This window comes from Acytostelium subglobosum, assembly GCF_000787575.1.
Source record: "Acytostelium subglobosum LB1 DNA, scaffold: scaffold16, whole genome shotgun sequence".
NCBI classification, from domain to species: Eukaryota; Evosea; class Eumycetozoa; order Acytosteliales; family Acytosteliaceae; genus Acytostelium; species Acytostelium subglobosum.
Genome location: NW_012236517.1, coordinates 557,219 through 581,628, shown reverse-complemented (window position 1 = coordinate 581,628; position 24,410 = coordinate 557,219). Strand labels below are relative to the sequence as shown.

At 44.2% G+C, this 24,410-nt stretch overlaps 10 protein-coding genes across 10 annotated transcripts; 6 read left to right on the top strand and 4 right to left on the bottom strand.

Annotated features, from left to right (window-relative positions):
• Positions 1-233: 233 nt before the first annotated feature.
• SAMD00019534_079580 (hypothetical protein) lies at positions 234-5,054 on the top strand (the record flags this gene model as incomplete). The annotated part of the gene is made up of 4 exons (XM_012896998.1): positions 234-1,743; positions 1,808-3,795; positions 3,867-4,325; positions 4,398-5,054. 4 exons carry the CDS (start codon positions 234-236, stop codon positions 5,052-5,054), a joined length of 4,614 nt encoding a protein of 1,537 aa, XP_012752452.1.
• Positions 5,055-5,213: 159 nt separating this feature from the next.
• SAMD00019534_079570 (hypothetical protein) lies at positions 5,214-6,446 on the bottom strand (the record flags this gene model as incomplete). The annotated part of the gene is made up of 3 exons (XM_012896997.1): positions 5,214-5,739; positions 5,833-6,110; positions 6,201-6,446. The coding sequence occupies 3 exons, from the start codon at positions 6,444-6,446 to the stop codon at positions 5,214-5,216; spliced, it is 1,050 nt and encodes a 349-aa protein (XP_012752451.1).
• Positions 6,447-7,727: 1,281 nt separating this feature from the next.
• SAMD00019534_079560 (hypothetical protein) lies at positions 7,728-8,495 on the bottom strand (the record flags this gene model as incomplete). The annotated part of the gene is made up of 2 exons (XM_012896996.1): positions 7,728-8,312; positions 8,415-8,495. 2 exons carry the CDS (start codon positions 8,493-8,495, stop codon positions 7,728-7,730), a joined length of 666 nt encoding a protein of 221 aa, XP_012752450.1.
• A 1,173-nt stretch (positions 8,496-9,668) lies between these two features.
• On the top strand, positions 9,669-10,035 carry SAMD00019534_079550 (hypothetical protein; the record flags this gene model as incomplete). The annotated part of the gene is made up of 2 exons (XM_012896995.1): positions 9,669-9,684; positions 9,800-10,035. Coding segments are annotated over 2 exons (252 nt in total), but the record flags the coding sequence as incomplete, so codon positions are not given.
• Positions 10,036-10,454: 419 nt separating this feature from the next.
• Positions 10,455-11,251, top strand: SAMD00019534_079540 (hypothetical protein; the record flags this gene model as incomplete). The annotated part of the gene is made up of 3 exons (XM_012896994.1): positions 10,455-10,486; positions 10,669-10,842; positions 11,128-11,251. Coding segments are annotated over 3 exons (330 nt in total), but the record flags the coding sequence as incomplete, so codon positions are not given.
• A 589-nt stretch (positions 11,252-11,840) lies between these two features.
• SAMD00019534_079530 (hypothetical protein) lies at positions 11,841-12,713 on the top strand (the record flags this gene model as incomplete). Its single annotated transcript, XM_012896993.1, has 1 exon — positions 11,841-12,713. A coding segment is annotated over one exon (873 nt), but the record flags the coding sequence as incomplete, so codon positions are not given.
• A 141-nt stretch (positions 12,714-12,854) lies between these two features.
• SAMD00019534_079520 (hypothetical protein) lies at positions 12,855-14,909 on the bottom strand (the record flags this gene model as incomplete). The annotated part of the gene is made up of 3 exons (XM_012896992.1): positions 12,855-13,492; positions 14,186-14,689; positions 14,777-14,909. Coding segments are annotated over 3 exons (1,275 nt in total), but the record flags the coding sequence as incomplete, so codon positions are not given.
• Positions 14,910-16,299: 1,390 nt separating this feature from the next.
• SAMD00019534_079510 (hypothetical protein) lies at positions 16,300-17,289 on the top strand (the record flags this gene model as incomplete). The annotated part of the gene is made up of 1 exon (XM_012896991.1): positions 16,300-17,289. A coding segment is annotated over one exon (990 nt), but the record flags the coding sequence as incomplete, so codon positions are not given.
• Positions 17,290-18,174: 885 nt separating this feature from the next.
• On the top strand, positions 18,175-21,822 carry SAMD00019534_079500 (hypothetical protein; the record flags this gene model as incomplete). Its single annotated transcript, XM_012896990.1, has 10 exons — positions 18,175-18,201; positions 18,316-19,014; positions 19,087-19,281; positions 19,366-19,602; positions 19,665-20,190; positions 20,274-20,497; positions 20,591-20,719; positions 20,795-21,053; positions 21,123-21,619; positions 21,694-21,822. The coding sequence occupies 10 exons, from the start codon at positions 18,175-18,177 to the stop codon at positions 21,820-21,822; spliced, it is 2,922 nt and encodes a 973-aa protein (XP_012752444.1).
• Positions 21,823-21,941: 119 nt separating this feature from the next.
• SAMD00019534_079490 (hypothetical protein) lies at positions 21,942-22,454 on the bottom strand (the record flags this gene model as incomplete). Its single annotated transcript, XM_012896989.1, has 1 exon — positions 21,942-22,454. The coding sequence occupies one exon, from the start codon at positions 22,452-22,454 to the stop codon at positions 21,942-21,944; it is 513 nt and encodes a 170-aa protein (XP_012752443.1).
• Between the last annotated feature and the right edge of the window lie 1,956 nt (positions 22,455-24,410).

The following is a 24,410-nucleotide window of genomic DNA, read 5'->3' as shown; positions in this document are numbered from 1 at the left end:
GTTTGAAGATCATTCAATGTCAATGTTGTCCAAACCCATAAATTGAATTGTAATTATTTGAACTTCAAAGTTTTAACAAGATAACCCTATTTGAAAGTTGGCGCGCTAATAATAGTTCGTGGAAGACAATGAATAGTCCCTCAACTTATTGTCAATATAGTCAGAAGAACAGATATTACTTATACATACATATACATACTTATATACTTATATACATTATATAATATATTAATATGTCGGACGATGAAGATTGGTCACCATCCTCAGATGAGGAGAGTGAAGATGATTATGTGAGCGAGGATGAGAAACCAAAGAAGAGGAAGGCACCAGCAGCTAAGAAGACAACGTCAGCTGCAACAAAGAAACCTGCTGCTGCTGCAAAGAAGGCCACAACCACAACAACAAGAAAGAAGAAGGCAGTGGATGAAGATGATGAGGATGAAGATGCCGCTCCAAAGAAGAAGAGAGCACCAGCAGCCAAGAAGACCACGACAACAACAAAGAAGAAGACGGCAGTTGATGATGATGACGATACATTTATAGTGGATGACGACGAAGATGACGCACCACCAAAGCCACAACCAAAGGTCAACATCACCAAGGGCAAGAACAAGACGGTCGAAGAGACCTACCAAAAGATGGAGCTGCTCGATCAGATCCTGCTGCGTCCCGATACCTACATCGGCTCGACCGAGAAGCAAGAGGAGGAGCTGTGGATCTGGGAGGACGAGCGCATGGTCAAGCGCAAGACCACCTTTGTACCCGGCCTCTACAAGATCTTTGACGAGATCCTGGTGAATGCCGCCGACAACCTCCAGCGCCCCGTGCCCGAAGGCAAGAAGAAGATGAAGAAGATCGCCGTCGAGATCGACGTGGCCACCAACCGCATATCCGTCTGGAACGACGGTCCGGGCATCCCCGTCGAGATGCACAAGAAGGAGAAGATGCTCGTGCCCGAGCTCATCTTTGGCCATCTGTTGACCAGCTCCAACTACGACGACACGGAGAAGCGTCTGGCCGGTGGTAGGAACGGCTTTGGCGCCAAGCTGGCCAACGCCTTCTCGACGCGGTTCGATGTGGAGTGCGCCGACGCCGACAATGGCTTCCTGTTCCAGCAGACGTTCAAGAACAACCTCAAGTCAAAGAATGAGCCAGTCAAGACCAAATACACAAAGAAGACCGACTACACACAGATCACGTTCTATCCCGACCTCTCCAAGTTTGGCATGCTGAGTCTGGGCGACGACGACAATGTGGCCCTGCTCACCAAGCGTGTGTACGACGTGGCCGGCTGCAACCAAGGCCTGACGGTCACGCTCAATGGCAAGGACATCTCGTTCAAGGACTTCAAGAGCTACATCAAGGTCTACTTCAAGTCGGTGGACAATGCGCCCGAGGTCTACTATGAGCGCGTCAACGAACGTTGGGAGATCGCCATCGCCCTGTCCATGGAAGGCCAGGCCAACCAGGTCAGCTTTGTCAACTCGATCTGTACGCCCAAGGGAGGCACGCACGTCACCCATGCGCTGGGCGACGTCATCACAGAAATTGGCAAGGCCGTCGCCAAGAAAAACAAGGGTGGCATGGAAGTCAAGCCGGCCTTCATCAAGAACCATATCTTTGTCTTTGTCAACTCATTGATTGAGAACCCTGCCTTTGACTCGCAGACCAAAGAGACACTCAGCAGCAAGATCACATCATTCGGCTCAACATGCCATCCATCTGCCATATTCCTCAAGAAAGGTATGTCATCACTAGCCCATCACTCAATCAATCGCCGGCAACTAACTCATTCATACAATCATAGTCGTCGACCCCAAGTCTGGTATCGTGGCTCAGATTATATCATACGCCAAGCATAAGGATGACCTGGCAATGAAGAGATCGACCACAGTGGTCAAGAAGGGCAAGGTTAATATACCAAAGCTGGACGAGGCTAATATGGCAGGAACTGCACACTCGGAGGACTGCACACTGATCTTGACAGAGGGAGACTCGGCCAAGACGCTGGCCGTCGCAGGAATCAGTGTTGTCGGATGGGACCACTACGGTGCCTTCCCGCTCAAGGGAAAGTTGCTCAATGTGCGCGATGTCGAGCAGCGCTCGGTGATTGCCAACGAAGAGATCAACAACCTCACCACCATCATCGGTCTGCAACATGGCAAGGAGTACGATGACGTCAAGTCGCTGCGCTACGGTCACGTGATGATCATGACTGATCAGGATCACGACGGCTCTCACATCAAGGGTCTGCTGATCAACTTTGTGCACCACTTCTGGCCCTCGCTCCTCAAGATCGACGGCTTCCTCGTGGAGTTCATCACCCCTATCATCAAGGTCAGCAAGAAGGGCAGCAAGCCAATCAGCTTCTTCACGATCCCCGAGTTCCTCAAGTGGCGCGAGGCCAACAACGGCGCCAAGGGCTACGAAATCAAGTACTACAAGGGACTGGGAACCAGCAAGCCCGAGGAGGGCAAGGAGTACTTCAGCAAGATCGAGTCACACAAGATCGACTTCTCATGGGACGAGACGGCCGACGACGCCATCGACAAGGCCTTCAACAAGAAGCGTGCCGACGACAGAAAGAAGTGGATGGAGGAGTTCACGCCAGGCACCTACCTCGACCAGTACGGCACCAAGTCAGTCAGCATCACAGACTTTATCGACAAGGAGTTGATCCTCTTCTCGATTGCCGACTGTGAGCGTTCGATCCCGTCGGTGGTGGACGGCCTCAAGACATCGCAGCGCAAGATCCTGTTCTCGTGCTTCAAGAGAAACCTCAAGAAGGAGATCAAGGTCGATCAGCTGATTGGATACGTGGGCGAGCACAGCGCCTACCATCATGGCGACCAGAGTTTGGCGCAGGCCATCATTGGCATGGCCCAGAAGTATGTTGGATCGAACAACGTCAACTTCCTCTACCCCGGTGGTGGCTTTGGCAGTCGTCTGAACGGAGGCAAGGATTCGTCAGCGCCTCGTTACATCACGACCAAGTTGCAGACCATCGCCCGTGCCCTCTTTTGCGAGCAGGACGACGCTTTGCTCACACAGCTGACCGACGATGGCAAGCGTGTCGAGCCCAGATGGTACATGCCCACCATCCCAACCATCCTGGTCAATGGCAGCAAGGGTATTGGTACGGGTTGGTCGTCCACCATCCCCAGCTACAACCCACGCGACCTCGTTGAGAACATCAAACGTATGCTCAATGGTGAGGAGCCCACGGCCATCATGCCATGGTACCGTGGCTTCCGTGGAACGGTCGAGTACGTCGGTGGCAAGACATCCAACTACGTCGTGCGTGGCACTTGGAAGAAACTGGATGAGTATCGCTTGGAGATCACCGAGCTGCCCATCGAGTACTGGACCGCCGACTTCAAGGAGCTGATACAACATCTGATCGACCCCGAGCAAAAGCAGAAGCTCAAGGAGACCAAGAAGAAGCTCAAGGACTTCAAGGCAGGCAAGGTCGCAACAACCAAGGTGACCAAGGCCAGAAAGACCAAGAAGAAGGGCGACGACGAGAGTGATGATGAAAAGCCAGGCAAGATATCTCAGCCCATCGTCAAGTCCATGTCCAACCAAGGCACAGAGGACTCGATCCACTTTATTATCGAGACTGTGGTGCCTGTCGATGAGCTTGACGTTGTCAAGGTGTTCAAGCTCGAGTCCAAGCTGGCCGAGACCAACATGACTGTGTTTGACGAGAATGGCAAGATCAAACAGTTCGCAACACCAATCGAGATCCTCAGGTACTTCTTCGATCTTCGTATGCAGTACTATCAGAAGAGAAAGGTAAGTTAATCGCACGCCACACTCACTCAATCAATCAATCACTGACACTCATGATCACGTACACCATATAGGACTACCTCTGTGACAAGCTTGGCGAAGAGTTTAGCAGGCTCTCCAACAAGGCGAGATTCATCCTTGCAGTTATCAACAAGGAGTTGATCATCTCCAACGTCAAGAAGACAGACCTCATCAAGAAGCTGAAGGAGATGAAGTTTGATCAGTTTGTAGGCAGCGCTTCAAACAAGGCCAAGTCGAAGCTGAAAAAGTCCAAGTTGGAGAAGGAGGAGGAGGAGTTGGCCGTCGAGTCAGAGAATGAGGAGGACGAGGGCGAGGACAAGATGGAGTTGGACAACGAGTCCAAGGGCTACGACTATCTCCTCTCGATGCCATTGTGGTCCTTGACACTGGAGCGTGTTCAAAAGATCCTCAAGGAGCGCGATGAGAAGAAGGCCGAGCTGGACGCCACCAAGGCAACAGCAATCTCCAAGATGTACATGGATGACTTGGACTTGCTCACAGAAGAGCTCGACGTATGTTATCGCATCGGGCATGACCTGCACACGAGTGCAACTTGACTAACAACCAAACAATCAAACAAACAGAAACAAGACCATGAGGATTCAGAGCTGAGAAAGCAGGGCGAGCACTTTAGGAAGATATCCAAGGGAAAGGGCACATTGGCAAAGGCAAAGAAGAGAAAGGCTGCCCCAAGGAAACCTGCCAAGAAGGACTCTGATGACGACTATGAACCCCCAGCGCCTGCAAAGAAGACGACAAAGGCTGCTGCTGTTGCACCAGCAGAGCCCAAGACCACTGGCAAGAGAAAGAAGGATGATGAGCCTACGACGACCACGACCGCCAAGAAGATCGACTCGTACTTTACCAAGGTTGCCCAGCAATCCATCAATCTGGATGATTCAATGGACCTGGACAAGGATGACGACGATGATGATGTGGACTTTGTACAGCCCGCCAAGAAGACCAAGGAGACAGTCACCAAGCCAGTCCCGCCCAAGTCCAAGGCTGCACCCAAGGCCACAACCAAGAAGGCTGCTGCTGCCACCACCAAGAAGACCACAAAAAAGAAGGCCAGCGAAGATGACTCATTCATTGACAGTGATGACGACGATGATGATACTCAAGACGTTGACGTAGCGACTCTCAACGTGGTCACTCGTCCAAGACGAGCACTTCCACAACTCAAGTACTTTGCCTCTGATGACAGTGGCGACGACTACACATTCGATGAGAGCGAATAGACATCCTCTCTTCATGTACCCTATCCACCAAACCAACGCAACAAACAGACAATCAACTCAACTCTACACAATACAATACAATACGGCATCATGACTGCCATTTGATTCATTGAACATATCACATATTTATTTATACTAGTTATTGTCTTGATGAACTAGTTATAAACTGGTTGGATCGGCAAAGAGCTGGTCTCGGCGATCCTTTGGCAGCGTTGCCTTGAGAATGGAGGAGTGGAATTGGTTAATGTTGTCGATGTACACGTGATGGCCGCTGTCCTCAATGATGACAACGTCCTTGATGTTGTCCATCTTCTCTTTGAGGATGACGCCAGTGTTGTGATCGATCCAGGTGTTGGAGCCGTACATGAGAGTGACGTCGATCGATGGGTGGATGGCCTTGATGCGGTTGATCAGCGGGTTGGCAGCCCAGCCGTAGGGCAGAGTCAGCAGACCAAAGAGGCACTCGCCAGTGGCTGGCTCGCGTGCATTGGCATGATATATATATTGAGCAACGCGATTCGGATGCGTTGTATTGTTCTGCATGCCATCGTCTGGGAATATGTGTTGGAATTTGTTCAAGAGATCCTGTCGGCATTTATATATAAGGTCCTGTCCAAATGGTCCAAACGTTCTAAGCATGCTTAGAGGTACCTCTGGGCTTACGAACTTGAATAGTAGTTTAAATCTATTGATTGATTGATTGAGTTAGTGAGCTGGTCCAACTTGGTCCTTGACTTGGTCATGCCCCTTTGATCAAGTCCAAACACGGGATACGTACGGTAGTGATATTCTGTCTTCATAGTTTGATGGACGCTCTGCGAATCCCCAGGCATCGGCCAATACAAGGCTCTTTACCTTCTCTGGATGTCTGAGAGTGAAACAGGTGGAGATGTATCCTCCCAGTGAGTGACCGAGTAGATTGAACTTCTCCAGACCAACCTGCTCAGACCATCCATGAATGGATGTGATCCACAGGTTCTCAGCCTCCTCACTTGTCTTTAAGTCCGAAACATCAGGTCTTGAACTCCTGCCAAAGCCCAGCAAGTCAATAGCATACTATAATGTTTGATTGATTGATTGATTGGATTGTTAGAGGAGGAGGCCCGTCTTGGATCTGGTGACCACACTCTCTATCTCTCTACATACTACTGTATAATGTTGTGCAAGGAAGTCTATGTTGGCACACCAGAAGCCGACACCGGCTCCATAACCATGTATAAGAAGCAGTGGCTCACCCTTGCCAGCCTTGATTGTGTTGATCTGATACTCTCCAACCTTGACCATCTTTTGTTCGAATGGAGTGGTGATGGTCTCCATAATCCTCTTCTCCGCGCTCTCCAGCTCATCATTCGAGGACTTTATCCACTTCCAGTTCTTCCATGAATCAAACATCTTTACTTATTTATGTGTGGCGAAGTTATATGTATGTTATATTATATGTATGTAGTACAAATAATACTTTGTTGTTATTGTTTATGTTGTTGCTATTGTTGTAAAATACAGGCGAGACGTGTGGACACTTGTTGTTGTGTTGTTGGGGTTGGGGTTGGGATTGGGGTGGTCGATATTGATGATGAAACGAATGATTAAATATCTGATGGTGTTGGTCTTTAACACGCAAACAAACAAAACACACTTGTTATCACTTTTAGTCAAAGCAATCACTTGTCTCTAACTATCTATCTTATGTTTAAACTTTAGTATTGTAAAACACAAAGTTATAATTTATATTCTATCTATATATCTAACTATATGTCACAAGGTTGTTGTTTGATTTGCTATTTGTTTGTTTGATTGTTTTCGTAATGGTAGTAGAGATTTAGTAGTAGTAATTCCGGATCACCCTACCACCCACTCTAGGCAAAGGCCGCCGATGCCTGCAAGGAGGTGGACCATCTGATTGATGAGTGATTAGTGATGAGGGGTGAGCTGCAAAATTATTTAAAAAATTCAAAACAATTGGTTGGAGGACCTTTACAGCACCAAAAGCCTCGATTTCAGCAATTTCATTGTCATTTAGATTGGAACTTTCCTACAGATTGTCCATCATCGGTACACACTTGAAGTGATCGTGGGCACAAAACTCTCATACATGGCCCACCAAAGTGCCCTCTTTGACCTTGCACACGCTCAAATATCCAGTTTTGACTCCACAATAATAATAACATATTCCGAATAGGTTCGCGATCATTCTGACCTTTGACTCCTCCTCTCCGTCCTCTCTGTGTATCTATGTAATCTCGTCCTACACCTAAGATGCTTAAACTAACCAAATAAGTAAGTGTCAGTTAATGATGATGATGTTGTTGATGACGAAGATCAAATGATCAAAAGACCAGTCATACAAGTTGATGGAAAGATTACTGTGTTGGGTCTTTATTTGATTAGATTTCAAACAGAGGTGTTATTGGAAGTTGTTTAAGAAGAGGCCCTGGAACATGTCCATCCATCCATTGAATGAATGGGGAGTAAGTGAGGCAGGGACCTATCATTGTTGTTTGTTGTTTTGGTTATCTCTAATATATCTTATTATTATTATTACTTTGTTGTATATGGTTATTTGGTGTTGTGATTTAACATAATGGTGTTGTGTTGTTGTTGTCCAGCAATCCAATCAATGATGTGTGTGGGATGGAAGGACGGTCTTTGGGACGACGACGACGCTTGGAAATATTAATCGTATGACTTTGGTCTTGGGTTGCGGCAGATTCTGACGATCAAGAACAGCGCGAACAGCATGGAGATGAACTCGATGACACCGACAGTGACACCGGCAGCACCAGCAATGTACATGTTCTTCATGACAAAGTCGACAATGACACCCTTGCAGTATGGGTAGTCAGAGGTGGCGTTTCTCTCGTTGGTGCCAGTGGAGTTGGACATGCAGGCGGGGCCACAGGAGTTGACATCCTGGTTCCAGCAGCAGCACTTGAAGTAGTTCTCGGCAAACTTGCGCTCGTCCTCGGTCGACTTGTTCCAGGCAATGCCCAATGGCTCGGCGGCATTGTTGCGGTAGGAGAAGGCGCCACCACCGACACCGATCAGACACACCAAGAGAACCAGCAGGAAGATTGTGTAGAACACAAGGCCGACCAGCTTCTCTCTGTAGGCAACGACGCAACCAACAATGGTGAGCACCATGAAGAACACACCAATGACAATAATGCCCGCTGGCAATGATACATTGAGTATGTCATTCAAATGTGACAGTTGTGACAAGGCAATGCCACCACAAATAACCAATACCAGTCCTAGTACCTATTTATTAATATAGATAGGTAGATAGTAATGTGATTGAGTGAGTTAGTTTAATGTACTATTACTATAACTAATACTAATACTAATATTACTAATACATACCCATAGGATGGCATTCAAAATAATCAAGGGCACCTTCAAGTACCTTGGAGTCTTTGGTAGGAGATCGGAAGTATCTACCATTTTATCAATACTAAATATTACTCTACTGGAGGAGGAGGAGGAGGGAGACCTTTAGGTTTTAGATGCTGCAGAGGAGAGGCTTTAGTTGTATGTTATATTTATTATATGTATATGTATATGTATGTAGAAGTTGTAAGCTAAATGGTTGTATTGTATGAGGTGGGTCCTCAATCATTCAATCATTATATTCATTCATTACATTCATACATTCATTCACATACGAGGGCACATGTGTATATTGCTTGCTCACTTTACACACACATGTGTTCAGTGTTAGTAGTAGTGGTAGGTATGAGCAGCATCTTGAGCAGCATGTGTGCGTAGAGGCGTGGCTGTAGCAAGGGGGTCACGAGTGATGAGAGTAGGTGTTTGGAAACACTTTGGTTGCATCCATCGACGTGGGTGTGAATGTGTGTGTTTGAGTGTTTAGTAACACTAACTTAGTTTGGCTAGTTATAGCCCCAGTTAGTTAGGTGAAGTGATCCACTTTCAAGGACTCTCCACTCTCACACACACTTATCTCTCTACTTTCAATGTGTACACATAAGAGAGATAGAAGTGTACAAATATATATTTATATGGTGTGTACACTCTCACTTGTCAGTCACGCCTTCCTTCAAAACTACGACTACTGATGGAGGCCACTCCACTGTGAACATTGTTGTTGCTGCTGACAACCAACCACAATAAAGTCCCAGCCAGCCAGCCAGCCAGCCAGCGAGTTATCGAGCCCAAGCCAGCGAGCCAGCAACGCACGTGATAGTATGAGTGGTGAATTCAAACATGCTCTAAAGGCTGTTGTTGCTTTAAATATATGTATGCTAGTAACAGAACAACACCTTTATCAACTATAGCGTTATGGTGCTGGCAACAACAACAATAACCCGCCCAGGCCTGATTGAGCAACTGAAGTTAATGAATGATTTCTAAGTTTATATACTATTCCAAATGGTTGATTGAGTATCCATTGTGAAGATCTAAATTGAAGTCTGGTCCAGTCCTGTACCATCGTCCGAATGAGTGAAATGTTGAAGGAAGTGAGTTAACTCCTCAATCAATATAATGAGATAATGATTACCATGTTAATTATCCTTGGATACCTGAAGAAATGGGAAGTCAAAGAGTGAAAAAAGGCGCTTAGTTTAAACAATGTGATGGAAGCGATCAAATAAAATGGACAGGTATAAGGGTATGTCAATGTCAATGTCAATGTCAATATCAATGCTTAGCTAATATCAATCAGTCCGATTGGTTGTGAATGAGTGAGAACCAACTAACTCAATACGTCTTCACTAACAACTCAGAAATTGGTATTGATTCACTTTGTTATGCACAAGGGTTGTTGGTGACCAATGAAGCCGTGCAATCAATCAACGATGATCTACATGATGAGATAATGAAGAACCTACAAAAGAAAGTGCGAGAGCTTGATAATGATGCTTGGATGTTCACTTCATCTTCTTCATCCTCGTCATCATTGGACAAGCTTGACAGTGGTCAGCAACCTCCACCATCAAACAGAAGCAACATACACAGACTATAGTATGCTACCATCACATTGATGATGTGGTGAATCTATAATCAATCAACGGATGGAGATCGGTCAATCTAGTCAAGTCACAAAGTGGAAATACTCCATCTCTCCAACAATCCACCGATCATTCATGGTGACTATCCTCTGCTGGTCAACCGCAACAAAGATATGGTCTATAAACAAGTCAGGACCCTAGATAATCATCATTATTGACAGACTACTTGGGATGATACATCTTTGAGGACTCTCCGCTGTCATGCAAAGAGCTTGGAAGTTCGAACTCGAGATAGCTAATGAATTTTTTTGTATTTAAATAATAAAATTTTCGCAAGAGACTGTGTGTGTGGATGGTGCACCTCGCTCTCGCTCTCTCGCAGTCGCTTGTGTCTATTCAATTGATGTGTTGTCTTGTTTAACCAGCTCACCTACATCAATCCTACATCCCCTTTAGAAAATGGTTGGTATCGATACATCCTACCTATCGCGATGTCAATCAATCAGCTATCAATGCGAATCGATCATCAATCAAACGACATGCTAGACAAACAATCGATTGTCGCGATATTGCAGGATACCTCGAATATAGCATCCAACGAAACGATTAAGATTCTAATACAGGAATGTTATTATCACATATAGGTCAACATCCCAAAGGCTCGTAAGACCCACTGTGACAAGTGCAACAAGCACACCCCACACAAGGTCACCCAATACAAGGCTGGCAAGCCAAGTCTCTTCGCTCAAGGAAAGAGACGTTACGACAGGAAGCAGAGAGGTTTCGGAGGTCAGACCAAGCCAGTCTTCCACAAGAAGGTATGAATCAACAGCATCCAAACATCTTGAAGGCACACAACAGGCAACAGCACTAGTCCAAACAACAGCGCGATCGCGAAGTATATAGCGATGAGATTATGAATGTCCGCGAACAACAACACATTAGCAGTTCACTTGATTGATTGATTGAATGATGGATGTGACCCATGCGATATGATACGATATGTTTCATTGAGATTTGGAATGGACTAGTTGGACTACACAGTGTAATGCTATTCGTGCGATACATATTCTAATACTCAATCAATCATTCAATCATTATAGGCCAAGACCACCAAGAAGATCGTCCTCAGAATGGAATGCTCGTGTGGTCACAAGAAGCAGCAAGTCATCAAGCGTTGCAAGCGTTTCGAGCTCGGAGGAGAGAAGAAGAAGAAGAACGAGGCTTTGAAGATCTAAACATCCTTATCGCATTAATTCTTTCAAACTCTTACCAGCATCAATAAAGGGGGCTTTGTTAACAGAATCATTCATTCATTCATTCATCCAGCCACAATCATTCTTGTGATTGAGTTCCTTTGATCAATGTTTGGGAGTATGGGGGAAGTGATTATGTATTTCCAGCAAACCTGGAACTTGATCAATCACTCCTCAATCAATTGTACATTCATTTCAATCAATCACATAATGTGTTGTGATAATGGCCAACAACTATTATTATATTACTTTCTCAACTTAGTGATCAACAATAGGCGAACTAAATTCAAATAATAACTTTTGTGGGTGGATCACAACCAGGTGTGCAGTGAACAGGAGTGATAGTGGAAAAGTGGGGTGCGTGATCCTTTGGTCAATCAATCAACAATCACGCTCACTCACCCATCATCACAACTTAAAGTTGTCCAAAAGACCATCGTCTGTTGTATACATTATATACCATCATTCATTCATACATGATCTCAATCAATCAATCAATCAATCATACATAGACACAAACACAAAGATATCAATCATATAACAGACATCAATCATATAGAATGGCAGTTATTGTATGCCCAGAGTGTAGCCAAGATTATGAAAAGGAAGCAAAGTATTGCTATAAGTGTAGACTGGCATTCACAGATGATCTACCAGAGAGTATAAAGAAGTACCTGAGGCCAAGAGCAATGCAGGCAACATCAGGAGGTGGTGGCATAGGTCAACGATCACACACAGTGCCATTGTCATCTAGTAGTGCAATGACAGACAAGTCAATGCTTCAGAGGAATGCCTCACAACCTGTACCAATATACAATTCAAAGAGTCACAGCAGTGGCAACATCAATCTCACTGGTGGTGTCGGATCAAACTTGATATCATCCTCATCGCCACCATCAATCAATCACATGGCCAACATCAATAATACAACGTCGTCATCCAAGATGACCACTCCCGTTCAGCCAACTACGACACCAAACAAGAAACAGCCACCACATGTACCATCACATCCTCTTCCAGCCGTGCCACACAGGCCACATGCCAACAGTGCGCCAACACAACCTACACAACAACATCAAACAACTCAATCACAAACACAATCAACTTCACCTCCACTTCCAGTTAACAACACTCCAGCATCACATCATCGCCAGCCACCTCCACCACCTTCAACGACCCCGCCTCAGACCGCGGAGGAAGCCGCGCCACCCAGCAGGAGGCCACTTTCACGTCGCATCCCACCGCCTCCACCCGGCAAGAAACTGGTGCGAGCTGTCTGGGATTGTATACCCGAGCAAGAAGGCGACCTAGAATTCTACGTTGGCGACATCATATCAGTCACGACCAAAGACGACGAGTCTGGTTGGTGGATTGGCACTCTCAATGGACGTTCAGGCCTATTCCCACGCAACTATGTAGAAGAGTACGAAGTCTAATTGGATTGATTGATCAAGATATATACATACATACATACATACTTTATTGCAATGAATGAATAAAGTTGAATGGAAGTTGATGATCGAATGGACTGGGAGCGACCAGCCACTACTGGTCTAATTAATTAATTAATCCCAACCAATGGCACTACTCTCCAACAGTGCTATGATTCCAATTGACAATGGGAAGAGACAGAAGACGACCAGTGCATGTATCATGTTGAAAGTGATACGGAAACTGCCAAGCAGTCCAACGGTCAACGTGACAATGAATATCACAAGGGTCTCTGCCGAGAAGTCCCATATCAGGCCTCGATAGTAGATCATAAACATGAGTATGCCAAGTGACACCAGGTTGTTGATCGCCACGGCGCCATACAGAGCCGAGTGCACCAATGATATGTGCTTTCTTTTCTTGTGTCCACTCAGTATCCAACTGGATACAAGCTCGCTGGCGTTGAGAGCAAAGGGTGCGACGATGAACGAGATGTAGAAGGGAGGTATTCCAATGCGCGCCGAGAACGAGGTGATGATGTTGACAAAGGCATCAGCAAAGAGGAAGACGAGGGCAGTGCCCATCACAAGACATGCTGTGGCCTTGAGGATGAATCGGCGTTTGCTGACGTCGTCCGCAGGACCCTTTTCGAATGGGTCGATGGTGAGGTCCACAAACTGATGTGATGATACATCCACATGTCGCATCAGGTCCTCTTCGTCCAGGTGATTGATCTTATTCTTCAGGCCATGGAACACACTACTTAAATTGTGTTGGTAGTCTACATTTGATTGTTGTTGTTGTTGTTCGGGTGGTGGTTGTAGTTGCTCTGTTGCCTGTTGTTGGATTGGTGGTAGATGTGGCGGCAGGTATGGTGCGCCTGAGCTCTCACCTTTGGACGACGGGTCCTCTGATTGACGAATTGCATCGAATGGGATATGTGCTTGTTGTGGCTGTTTCTTTTGCTCATGTTGGTGTGATGAGCTTGTACCGCCACTTGGAGAGTCGCACGTTGGTGGGAGGGGAGGTCGGGTGCCTGGAGGAGGTGGAGGCGGATGGAAATGCAGATGTGCAGCAGTTGGTGTTGGAGGAATGACATGATGTGATGAGTCCTTTACCCTCCTTGGGAATGAGAAGTTGATGTTCCTCCTGTTAAACTTGTCTGTTGGATGATGTACATGTAGTTCATCAATTGTTAGTTGTTGATGATGTTGATGAACTTGTTGAGGTTGACTATTAATATTATTATTGTTGTTGTTGTTCAAGTCATCAGCGTTGTTGGCGTTGACATTGTGGCGTAGATTCTTTGGTGTCATGTCAATGTCGACCAGGGTATCTGTGCTCACGACTTGTGAAGGTTGCTGTGATGTTGTGAGACCATGTGATGATGATGGCGGCAGTGGCTGCCTCTCATCGATCCTCTCCATGACGACACATGGCGCCGCAGGGTTGTTGGATGAGCCAATGATCTCACTGTCCAATCTCATTGGTTTCTTGATGGATGGCACACTTAGACATCGTTCGAACGTCCTTCGCTTCAGACCCATCTTGACCTGCACCGACACATGCCTCAGGAATTGATCCCAGAGGAATCGTTTCCTAATGAGATTGAGTTTGCGCTCCTGGTATCGGACATCGTACATCTGATAGATGCTGTACGTGACGAAGCCAACCATGCATATGATGCTGGCGGACAATGCCCAGTACTTTTCTCGCTCGTTGATCTTTGATCCTTGTGCCTCTGATATGAGGAATGCCAAAGTGATGATTAGATATGGCAGCAAGGTCAACATCATTATTCGACACAGTGTTGGTGTATAGGACATCACTGACACACCACATTTGCGCCATGACCATCCAGTATATGTCTTATTCTTGGCCAATCCTGTAATCTCTGAGAAGTCGCATCGACCTCTAAACACAGCAATTGCCCATGGTATTGTAATTAAGAATGTATTTCCTCCTGTTAAACTTCCAACTCCAACAGTCTATAATTGATTGATTGATTGGATGATGTTAGTGATTGATCAAACACTCATTCAATCTTCAATCATTCATGATATACCTACCACTTTGTGTTGTATCTCTAAGGGTGTCCCTCCCAAGCAACTGACCAATATGATGGCTGCATCTGGCAATGTGCCAAGAAGAGGCAGGAGTAGGCCTCCAATGATTCCAGGTGATAATACCTTGAATAAGTATGAGTGAGGGGTGGAGGAAGGACAAGCAAGATTAGAATGAATGGACACATCCACATCAACATCCACATATCCACAGACATACCTCTAATAAATATTCACTTCCAAGTGATATTAGACGTGAACCTAATCCAAGCAGGAATGCATATACTGCCATCAAGAAGATATCCGAGGATATCGTGCCAGAACACGGCAGCAAATCATTGCATATTTGCTCCGATGTAGCTGTGAACATCAATTGATAAGCTGCTAATCGCAATCGCTATAGTTTAGCTGATATTAACTGGAATATAATATATTATAGATTGGAATGATTATAAATTGGATATTAATGTTTGGTAACCTAGGCTCGAATGTATTTACCAAAGAGGTAAGTGTACACTATATCTCTAAATAATACCAAATACATAAACTAGTTTGGCTGACTGGATTGACAAACGGATGGATGGACGTATGTATGAATGTATGAGTGGATATAGATGGATGGATGGATGGATGGAAGGATGGATGGAAGTAGTAGTGTACGTGTATATTCTGTACTTCAACATGTATACAAGGCTACACTTTCCGACCCTTGTCTACCTGTCAATGTTGTTGTTGTTGTCGTCGTTGTTGACAGCAATGAATGAATGAATGAGAGCATGTCTAGCGTTGAAGCGTCGTAATGTCGACGGCCCTTTGTCCTGCCGTCCCTCTCTCTCTCTCTCACTACCATGCCAACATGTTCATTCATTCATTCACACATCCTCATCCACAAACACACTAACACCAAGATGGAATGGAGGAGAAGACAACGGGTAATCCCCTCGACTACGATGCGACTAATAGTGTGTGTGTGTGTGTGTGTGTGTGTGTATGAAGGAATGAAAGATTACCATATTTGTAAGCAATCTTACACATTAGTCGATTCAATGTCAACTGTTGTATTCTAGCCCGGGCTTTTATTTATCATAACCCATGTTCATTCATTCATTCGTTCAATTCAATTTCAAAGACACAACAACAACAATGTGAAAGAAAGAGATAGATAGAACTTCGTTTATGAATGGAAGTTGAATAACTTTATTGTTTTTAATTGTTTGTTTTTTTGATGACCCAAAACGAACGATTGCGATGATTTAATTTTCTTTTTTTTCAACAATAGCAGGTGGATGCATGGACGCGACGACGAACCCTTTCTCTCTCACTCCTGATCCCCTCGCGAGCTAGGCTCACTCTCACTCCACTCACTCACACATTCTCTCTCGTCTTTATAACAATAATCGTTCGTGCTGATACACTCTCAACTCTAACATACATACATATATTTATATATATATAAATATAAATCAACAATTCAATAATACTTGCTTTGTTAATTTTATATTAACTCCAACACCCTATATAACTACATAACATGGAAAGAGGAGGAAGAGGAGGACGTGGTGGCGGTTTCCGCGGTGGACGCGGTGGTGGCGGCGACAGAGGAGGTCGTGGCGGCAGCTTTGGCGGTGGTGGCCGTGGCGGCGGCGGCGACAGAGGAGGTCGTGGCGGCTTTGGCGGCGGCCGTGGTCGTGGAGGTGGCGACAGAGGACGTGGAGGCGGCGGTCGTGGCCGCGCAGGTTTGGGCGCTGCTGGACGTGGTGGTCGCGGAGGCGGTCGCGGAGGAGCCAAGGTCATGATCGAGGCCCATCCCAGATACGAGGGAGTCTTCTTGGTCAAGGGCAAGGAGGAGGCATTCGCCACCCTCAACTCCACCCCAGGCGAGTCTGTCTATGGAGAGAAGCGTGTCAGCGTCGAAAGCACTACCGGCGGCACCGATAAGAAAGAATATAGAATGTGGAACCCCTTCCGTTCAAAGATTGCCGCTGCTCTGCACAAGGGAGTCAACAAGATCTGGATCCGTCCAGGCGCCAAGGTCATCTACTTGGGTGCTGCCTCAGGCACCACCGTGTCGCACGTCTCTGACATTGTCGGTCCAGAGGGTGTTGTATATGGTATCGAGCTGTCAGCCCGTTCCGGTCGTGACCTGATCGGCATGGCCAAGAAGCGCACCAACGTCATCCCAATCATCGAGGACGCCCGTCACCCACAGAAATACAGAATGCTGATTGGCATGTGCGACGTGCTGTTCGCCGATGTCGCCCAGCCCAACCAGGCACAGATCGTGGCTCAGAACGCCGCGTACTTCCTCAAGAATGAGGGACACTTTATCATCTCTATCAAGGCCAACTGTATCGATTCGACTGCTTCCACCGAGGCCGTCGTCACCAAGGAGATTGAGAAATTGAAAGCAGACAACCTTAAGCCCCTGGAACTCCTGAAGAACCTCGACCCATATGAAAGACATCACGCTTTGGTCATTGGTCACTACAGACCACTACCAAAGGATAAGAAATAAATCAAATCTTACGATAACATCTTTATTCAAACGTCATCACATGTATATATATATATATATATATATATCTCTCTATCTCTTCACTATTGTGTCCAAATTCATTTATTTATTCAATCACATACATGACTTTGCAAAGGATGAGTTTGCAAAAAAATGATCAAACACACACTGAGTTAGTGAGTGAATGATTGCAAGTTAAAGGTTGTCACCAATCAATCAATTAATCAATCAATCAATTAGATATTTTTATATTTTATATATATTACAACAATGACAACTACAACTACAACAACAACAACAACAAAATCAATCATGTTAAATCCTTTGGAGAATGCCATGACATCTAGTGATGCTGTCCAATACTTTAACGGTGAAGGAGCTAAAGAGGGTATTCACAAGTTGGGTGGAGTGTACTTGACACGAGGCGTCATACCAGATTCAAGCCCAGTATTGAATGATCTAATGAATAACATTAACAATGGAATGGAGAGTTTGTATCAACTGATTTGGGTCAATTTTGAATCGTTTGTTCATAAAATTAACTAACATATAAATAATTAGAGAATAAATCAAACGTATATCTGAAGGGATCGTCGAAGGCAGACATTAGATATTACATTAATAGGATATTGGAAGAAATGAAATATCAGATACATGATGAGGCACGGGAGGCTCTTGTTGGTGCACATCTCGCTCTACATTGTTTTAGGGGAGGTGATAACAAAGAATTGGACAGTGTAAGTCATTTCATGTCAATCAATCAAACAATCAAATTCTAACATAATAAGATAATGATATACAATACACCAGGTGATTGAAACCAATATTACTAGTCACGATGGCAAAGTTGTCGATATTAGTGTTAATATGCATGTATTTAACAGGATGACAATGGTGCTTGATGGAGTTGATGTAAGTTATTTGAGTGTTAATAGGACAATCCAACAAACAATTATATATATTTATATATCTAACATTCAATCAATATATATATATATATATATATATATAAATATATATAAACAGGAAACTATCCTCGATTTCATCCAACCAAATCCTTACTCTCAATATGCTAAGGCAACCAAGACTTTGGAGGAATTCTCAAAGATGTCTATCAATGATTTCAATCCAAATAATGAGAAACTTCAGGCCATCATCTCATTGTTTGGTATAGCTTCCAGAGAGGATCTGATCAGGGCAATGACCAAGAGCCACATAGATGTGACTCAAGATGATATCAACAAATTTGAGGTCAAGAAAAGCTCAAAGGTCGGTGTATACAACCTTTATATGCTCTCCAAACTGATTGAACTCATCAATATCAAGCTCAACAAGGCTTGTCTTCAAGATCTCCCAAAGGATACTCCCGTGCCTGAAGGAGCAAGGGTGCTGACTTTGGTCCAAATCCCCTTGCACGATAAGGTCGGCATGGGATTGGCAGCATTCCTCAGGAATAGATTCGTCGATAACAATTCCGATCTATTATTCAAACAAACCATACCTTATCAGGAGAGGGTGATCGAGGCTGGTTTGGCCACATCAAAAGACAAAGTGACAGCTAGTCACACGGTAGCTGATTTCAATACCGCATCAGATTGTATTGTTAGAGCAGCTAAATCAATCGAGGGCTCAATATTCAGTCCAATGAGCAAACAAGATAGACATGGCGTCAGTGTATACTCCAATGGCAAGAGGGTTAGAATGGCATCATGCACTAACCAGAAAGTAAGTTAAGTTGGATAACAAAGTTGCCTTGGTTTTGATCAAGATCTTATTCTAATATTGTCCAAACCACAGTTCAGTATGGAGTTCGACGGACCAACCATCCTTAAAGACAGCGAACGCGTCTATCCTGATGAGTTCAGGAATTCTCTCATTTTCAATGACTACCAACATTTGTTCCTGAGTGATCGAGAGCTCTGGGAGCATAACCTATCATGCCACATGAGGGACGATCCATATGCTCACAACTATTTTGTCATTAACTTGGATGTAAGTACATTCAATCAATCAAATTATATATTTAATCAATTAATGAATATTTAAACTAAAATGTAAATATTTATTTGATTACAGTCAAGCACTTTGAGTGTAGAGTCGATCCTGGAGGAGACTGGCATCTCATTGTTGATAGACCTACCAATGAAGCATTGGACCAAGTATAGTCATGATTTATTCATCTCTACTTATAATTCATTGTTTACAGACAAGATCGTTGGAGATAAGGTGAAGAGAATCCTCCAGTTATTGTCCACCCTCACGGGTGTTCAGTACCGGGTTGGCAAGTATAAAGTGTTCATTTCTTCCCTTGTCGTAAGTATCAATTATTCTATTGATAGATTGACCTATTTGAATATTAACAACTACTTTAAAAGGTGGATGCCCTTAACCAACTAGTCGCTAATTTACCAAAGGAGGTCTTGGGTAACCAGTTGTCATCTTCTCCTTTTACTCCTTCAAGATCCACTCTACCATCAACACCAACCGCCAAAGAGAATTATAATGGTGGAAGCAATGTACTTTTTGACAAACTCAACTCTGCCAAGGGTAAAGAGCGTGTGCCAACCCAGGGAGTGGAGATGAAAGTGTTCTCAACGAACAATTTCATCCTGAGCAGCCCTTCCAACGACGATGACTCAACCAGCGACAACCACAGCATCAACTACAATGGAGGCATGGAAGTCCCAGTTTCCAATCTGAGAGATATCGATATTCCAACTCAATCCAATGACATTAATGCCGGCGATGACAGCAACAACAACGATCATGTTAGGATCCAGATTGAGGAATTTATACCCAGATTGGTCGATGATCCAAAGTACGAAGATGGAGCAAAGTTTGGTGGCATTTGGAAAGAACAACTAGTTTGTTTGATTGATCTTGTTGAACGTCTAATCAAAGGTAATTAATTTATTATCACCTTCATCATTTATTAATTAATTGGAGATCACTAACTTAATAACCAACTATTATTTAAATTATAGGTCAAATCGAGGAACACATAGATGAATTGTTCCTAGGAATTATTATATATATCGATAGATTCCTCTATTCCAACTTGATGTGGCGTAAAGATTATGGAGTCAATATTCTAATCCCACCCATTATCAAGGGCCTCAATGACTACATACTCAAGTTTGGCTACCACCATCACAATCCAGTTGATGGTGCCAATGTCCAGCAGGTGGAAGAACCAACCATTATCAGAGTATGTAGTAGACAACATTAATCATTTTGACCAATCAATCCTAACTTAATATGATATAATAAGGACCATTCAATATTCTATACAATTTTTAAGTCTGGTATAAGATGGTACCTCCTCCAGTACTATGATGAACTCAACACCGACCTAGAGTATGCTAGTCTGATGACCACTTTGACCGAATGGTTCTCCCTTGTCTCAAAGAGTGACGCCTTCTATCTCAGTGTAAGTGATCCAAGTCATTGATTGATTGATTGATTGATTGAATGAATGAAAGATGATACTAATACATGGATCTAGATATTGGACCCAAAGTATGGTCAGAAAGGAAGGAGCATAAGGGTACTCTTCAATGGACTGCAGCGTGTTGCTGAGAGGACCTACTCCAAGCCAGAGTATGCTGAAGCCACACGCAATCTGATCAAGGCAGTGGCCAACATGACCTCTGATCTTAGGATCACCAATCTATTGGTTGAAGGCTGGGTCGTCAACATCCTCAACTATCTCAAACTACGATTGGACAAGCTTATCTATGCATTGATATTCAAACTTAGGGAAGGTATGTATTTGATCGGAACCTGTTGATTCATTGAATGATTGATTGACTGACTGATTGGTCCCATTCCAGACCCAGTTGCCCAGGCTGGTATCATTAGGATCGCCAGGAACATGTCTTCCAACAAGATATTGTGTCATGATCTGATCAAAGCTGGGGTCGTTACAAAGTTGGTCGGTAGTCTTCCGCTTGGACAGGAGATTGTAGTCCAGGAGTTCACTGGTCTCATCGTCGGTATCAAGGACAGCCTCCAACAAGACATTCAGGAGCAATTCAGAGGTGTGGAGGACCAGATGGAGGGTGTTGGCTACATCATGCTCCACATGATACTCACCAAGGATAATGAGCAGGAGAGGGCAAGACTATGTGTACACCTTGAGAGTCTTTGGAAAGCATCCACCAACGTCAAGTATGAGGTCAGCGTTGCAAAGAGTCGCAACATCCTTCAAAAGGGTGTAGGCTACATCCTTGGTTGGTACAGAGCATTGGCTGTTGATAGTCTAGCAGGTGGTCTCAACGCAGCTACACTGGTTGAATCAATCTTAGTTGATGCAAGGGCGAAGTCCATGGTAAGTAGTCATCATCATACAAGCGTGTTGTCATTATGCAAAAAGAGAATGAGTTGACTGACCACCTTCACTAGATCACAGCCAAGTGCAAGAGAGCAATGAAGAGTCTAAGGATAAGAGAGGAGAAGACTGTGCTGCCACAGCAGGCGCAGCAGGAGCAGGAGCAGGAGCAGGAGCAGCAACAGGTGCAAGAGCAGCAGTAGGAGTAGCCACAACAGTGGTAGTGCCATCATCAATGGCTTAGTTTAATCATCATATTTACAATTCTATCAATCAATCAATAAATCAATCAATCCAACGAATCCAATCAATCCAATCTTGATCATGAATATTGTAGTGACTGTGGCATTGTCAATGCTACTGCCTGCTGTAACTCCAATATCATTAGACTGACATTGTTGATTGAGTCTTGGTCGTTGGAGCTGTGCAGGAAGTGTGCCAATGTCTTGTCCAGTGATGTGATCGATAGACTGTCGAAATAGATCTTCAAACAGATGACAGACAATGTCATCTGGTATTGAGCGAGGTAGGTGCGCTCCATATACATCATAGAGTTGGTTAGCAATCTGACGCTGTTCTTGAACTGCTTGTAGTGCTCGAGCAATGCCTGAGGGTCGCCAGAGGGCGGTATATCCACGCTCCGCAGATGCTTGAAGACACACTGTCTGATATCGTTCAGTAGTCTATCTGCACACTTATTGATCACTGCACCGTAGGCTGCTCTGTACACCTCTTCGATTGAAAGGTGATCAGTCTGTCCCCTCAATATATTTGGGACGGCCACACTTAGTTGTCTTCTCCACACTGAATCATAGCTGTAGCTCTGGCTGATCATCAGCGGGGAGGTCGGTGTATTCATTTGTCCTCGTATCTCTATCTCTTTCTATTCCATCAAATGAATGAATGGTCACCACTCGCCACACATCCATCACTTCGCTAAAGGGGTGATGTTCTTCCAACTTGGATTGATTGATTAATGGATGGAGGTATGTTACAAATGGTTTATTATACATTTAGATCGTGTGTGTACATAATGGAAGAACATGGACTTGATGATTGCTCCAGAATGGATGATGTGAGATTGATCAACCCAAACTTCTGGATCATGGAGGGCACTGCCAGACTACTGCCAATGACCTGTCCTTGAGTGATCTTGTTCGCCACAACCCCAATGCCTAGACCAATAGTCCCTGTACAGTCCAAGCCTCTCGAAAGGCCATGGCCTTAAGTACAAACAGTAGATTGATTGATTGACGGGAATTTCTGTGATGGCGTGGGCATTGAATTCTGTAACTCGAGTATCATCTGACTGATCTCTGTTATTAATTGATAATCACCATTGTTTGTAGACATGAGATGTGATACTTGACGATCAAGTGTTGAGATGTCCATGTGTTGTAGATATATAGCCATACATATATTTAGTAGAGAAGTGTTTGATCTTTCAAGATACACTCTCTCCACATACATATATATATCTGTCAATGCTATTATATTATGTTTGAATGATTTAAAGTGATTGAGTAACTCTAATGGATTGGATGGTGGTGTATCTTGTGCAAGATGTTCATTGAGACATTGTTTGGTATCTTTGAGTAGTCTATCAGTATGTGAATGGAGCACTGAAACATAGACACATCTATACACCTCTTCAAAAGACAGAGGATTGCTCTGTCCCTTCAATATACTCGACATGGCAACCTTGATTACACTCCATCCTTTATCATAGTTTACTGTTGTACTATCTTTAAATGGTTTAATTGTGATCTTACTCCTGCTACTCATCCTCTCTCTCTCTGCCTCTTATTATATCTATCTCTATCTCTACCCAACAAATTCAATTCTGTGCGAGGTGGGGATTCAGTTTATATGAGCGAGGTCCATCCCACGCACAAGTGCACAATAAATAAAATGAGTGTTTGGCATCTCAAAAGAGACATTTTGACTCAAAGTCAACAAAACTGTATGTATATTTTGAGATATTGATTGATCAATTAATAAATAATTATGGTTTGGTCGTATAATAATACAAATGATTGTTATGGATATAGATCTTGATGTAGATTATTGTGGTTTTTATTATTTATTTAATTTATATTTTTTTTTTATTTTGGACAAATATTTCTTAGATATCACCGACAGCGGTGTGTTGGCTTGGATGGAAGCGAACTCAGAGTCGTATATAGTGATGGTGGACTCTGCCAACTGGTTGTACCATGTCCTTGGAGATTGTTTTGAGGCATCGTTGGACTTGGCCCTCTTCAATGGTTGAATGGTTGGACGATCACCCTCTATGGTTGCACTGATCGCGTCTATGTTTGGTACCATTCCTCCCGACAGGTACGAGTCTATCAACAATGATTGCATAAACTCTGGAGTGAAGCGATGATTGGATCCATCCACGATCTCTTTGACGACCTTGTGTCTATTCTCTAGGCCAAAGTTTGCTAGGCGATCCAACGACCCATACTTATGTAAGAATGCTCCAACGTGTAGAACCTGTGCATGGATATAGGAGGTAACAACTTTTCCAAACAAGTTGACATAGTTATTACCAAATGGGATGGAGTAGGACAGGTATAGGTCCTCAGTGATTCTGTATTGATTGGTCTGTGCCATAAACACCAAGAAAGTGTATTGTTTCCACAACACATTGAGCTGTAACTGAAGGTTAGCGCAGTGTAACAATGAAATGGTAGAGTGACTGTGTATACTAACCTTCTGGACCTCTAGATTGGCGACACTGTAGGGTAGACCCTCAATCCTCTTCCTCAAATCTTGTGACTGAGTA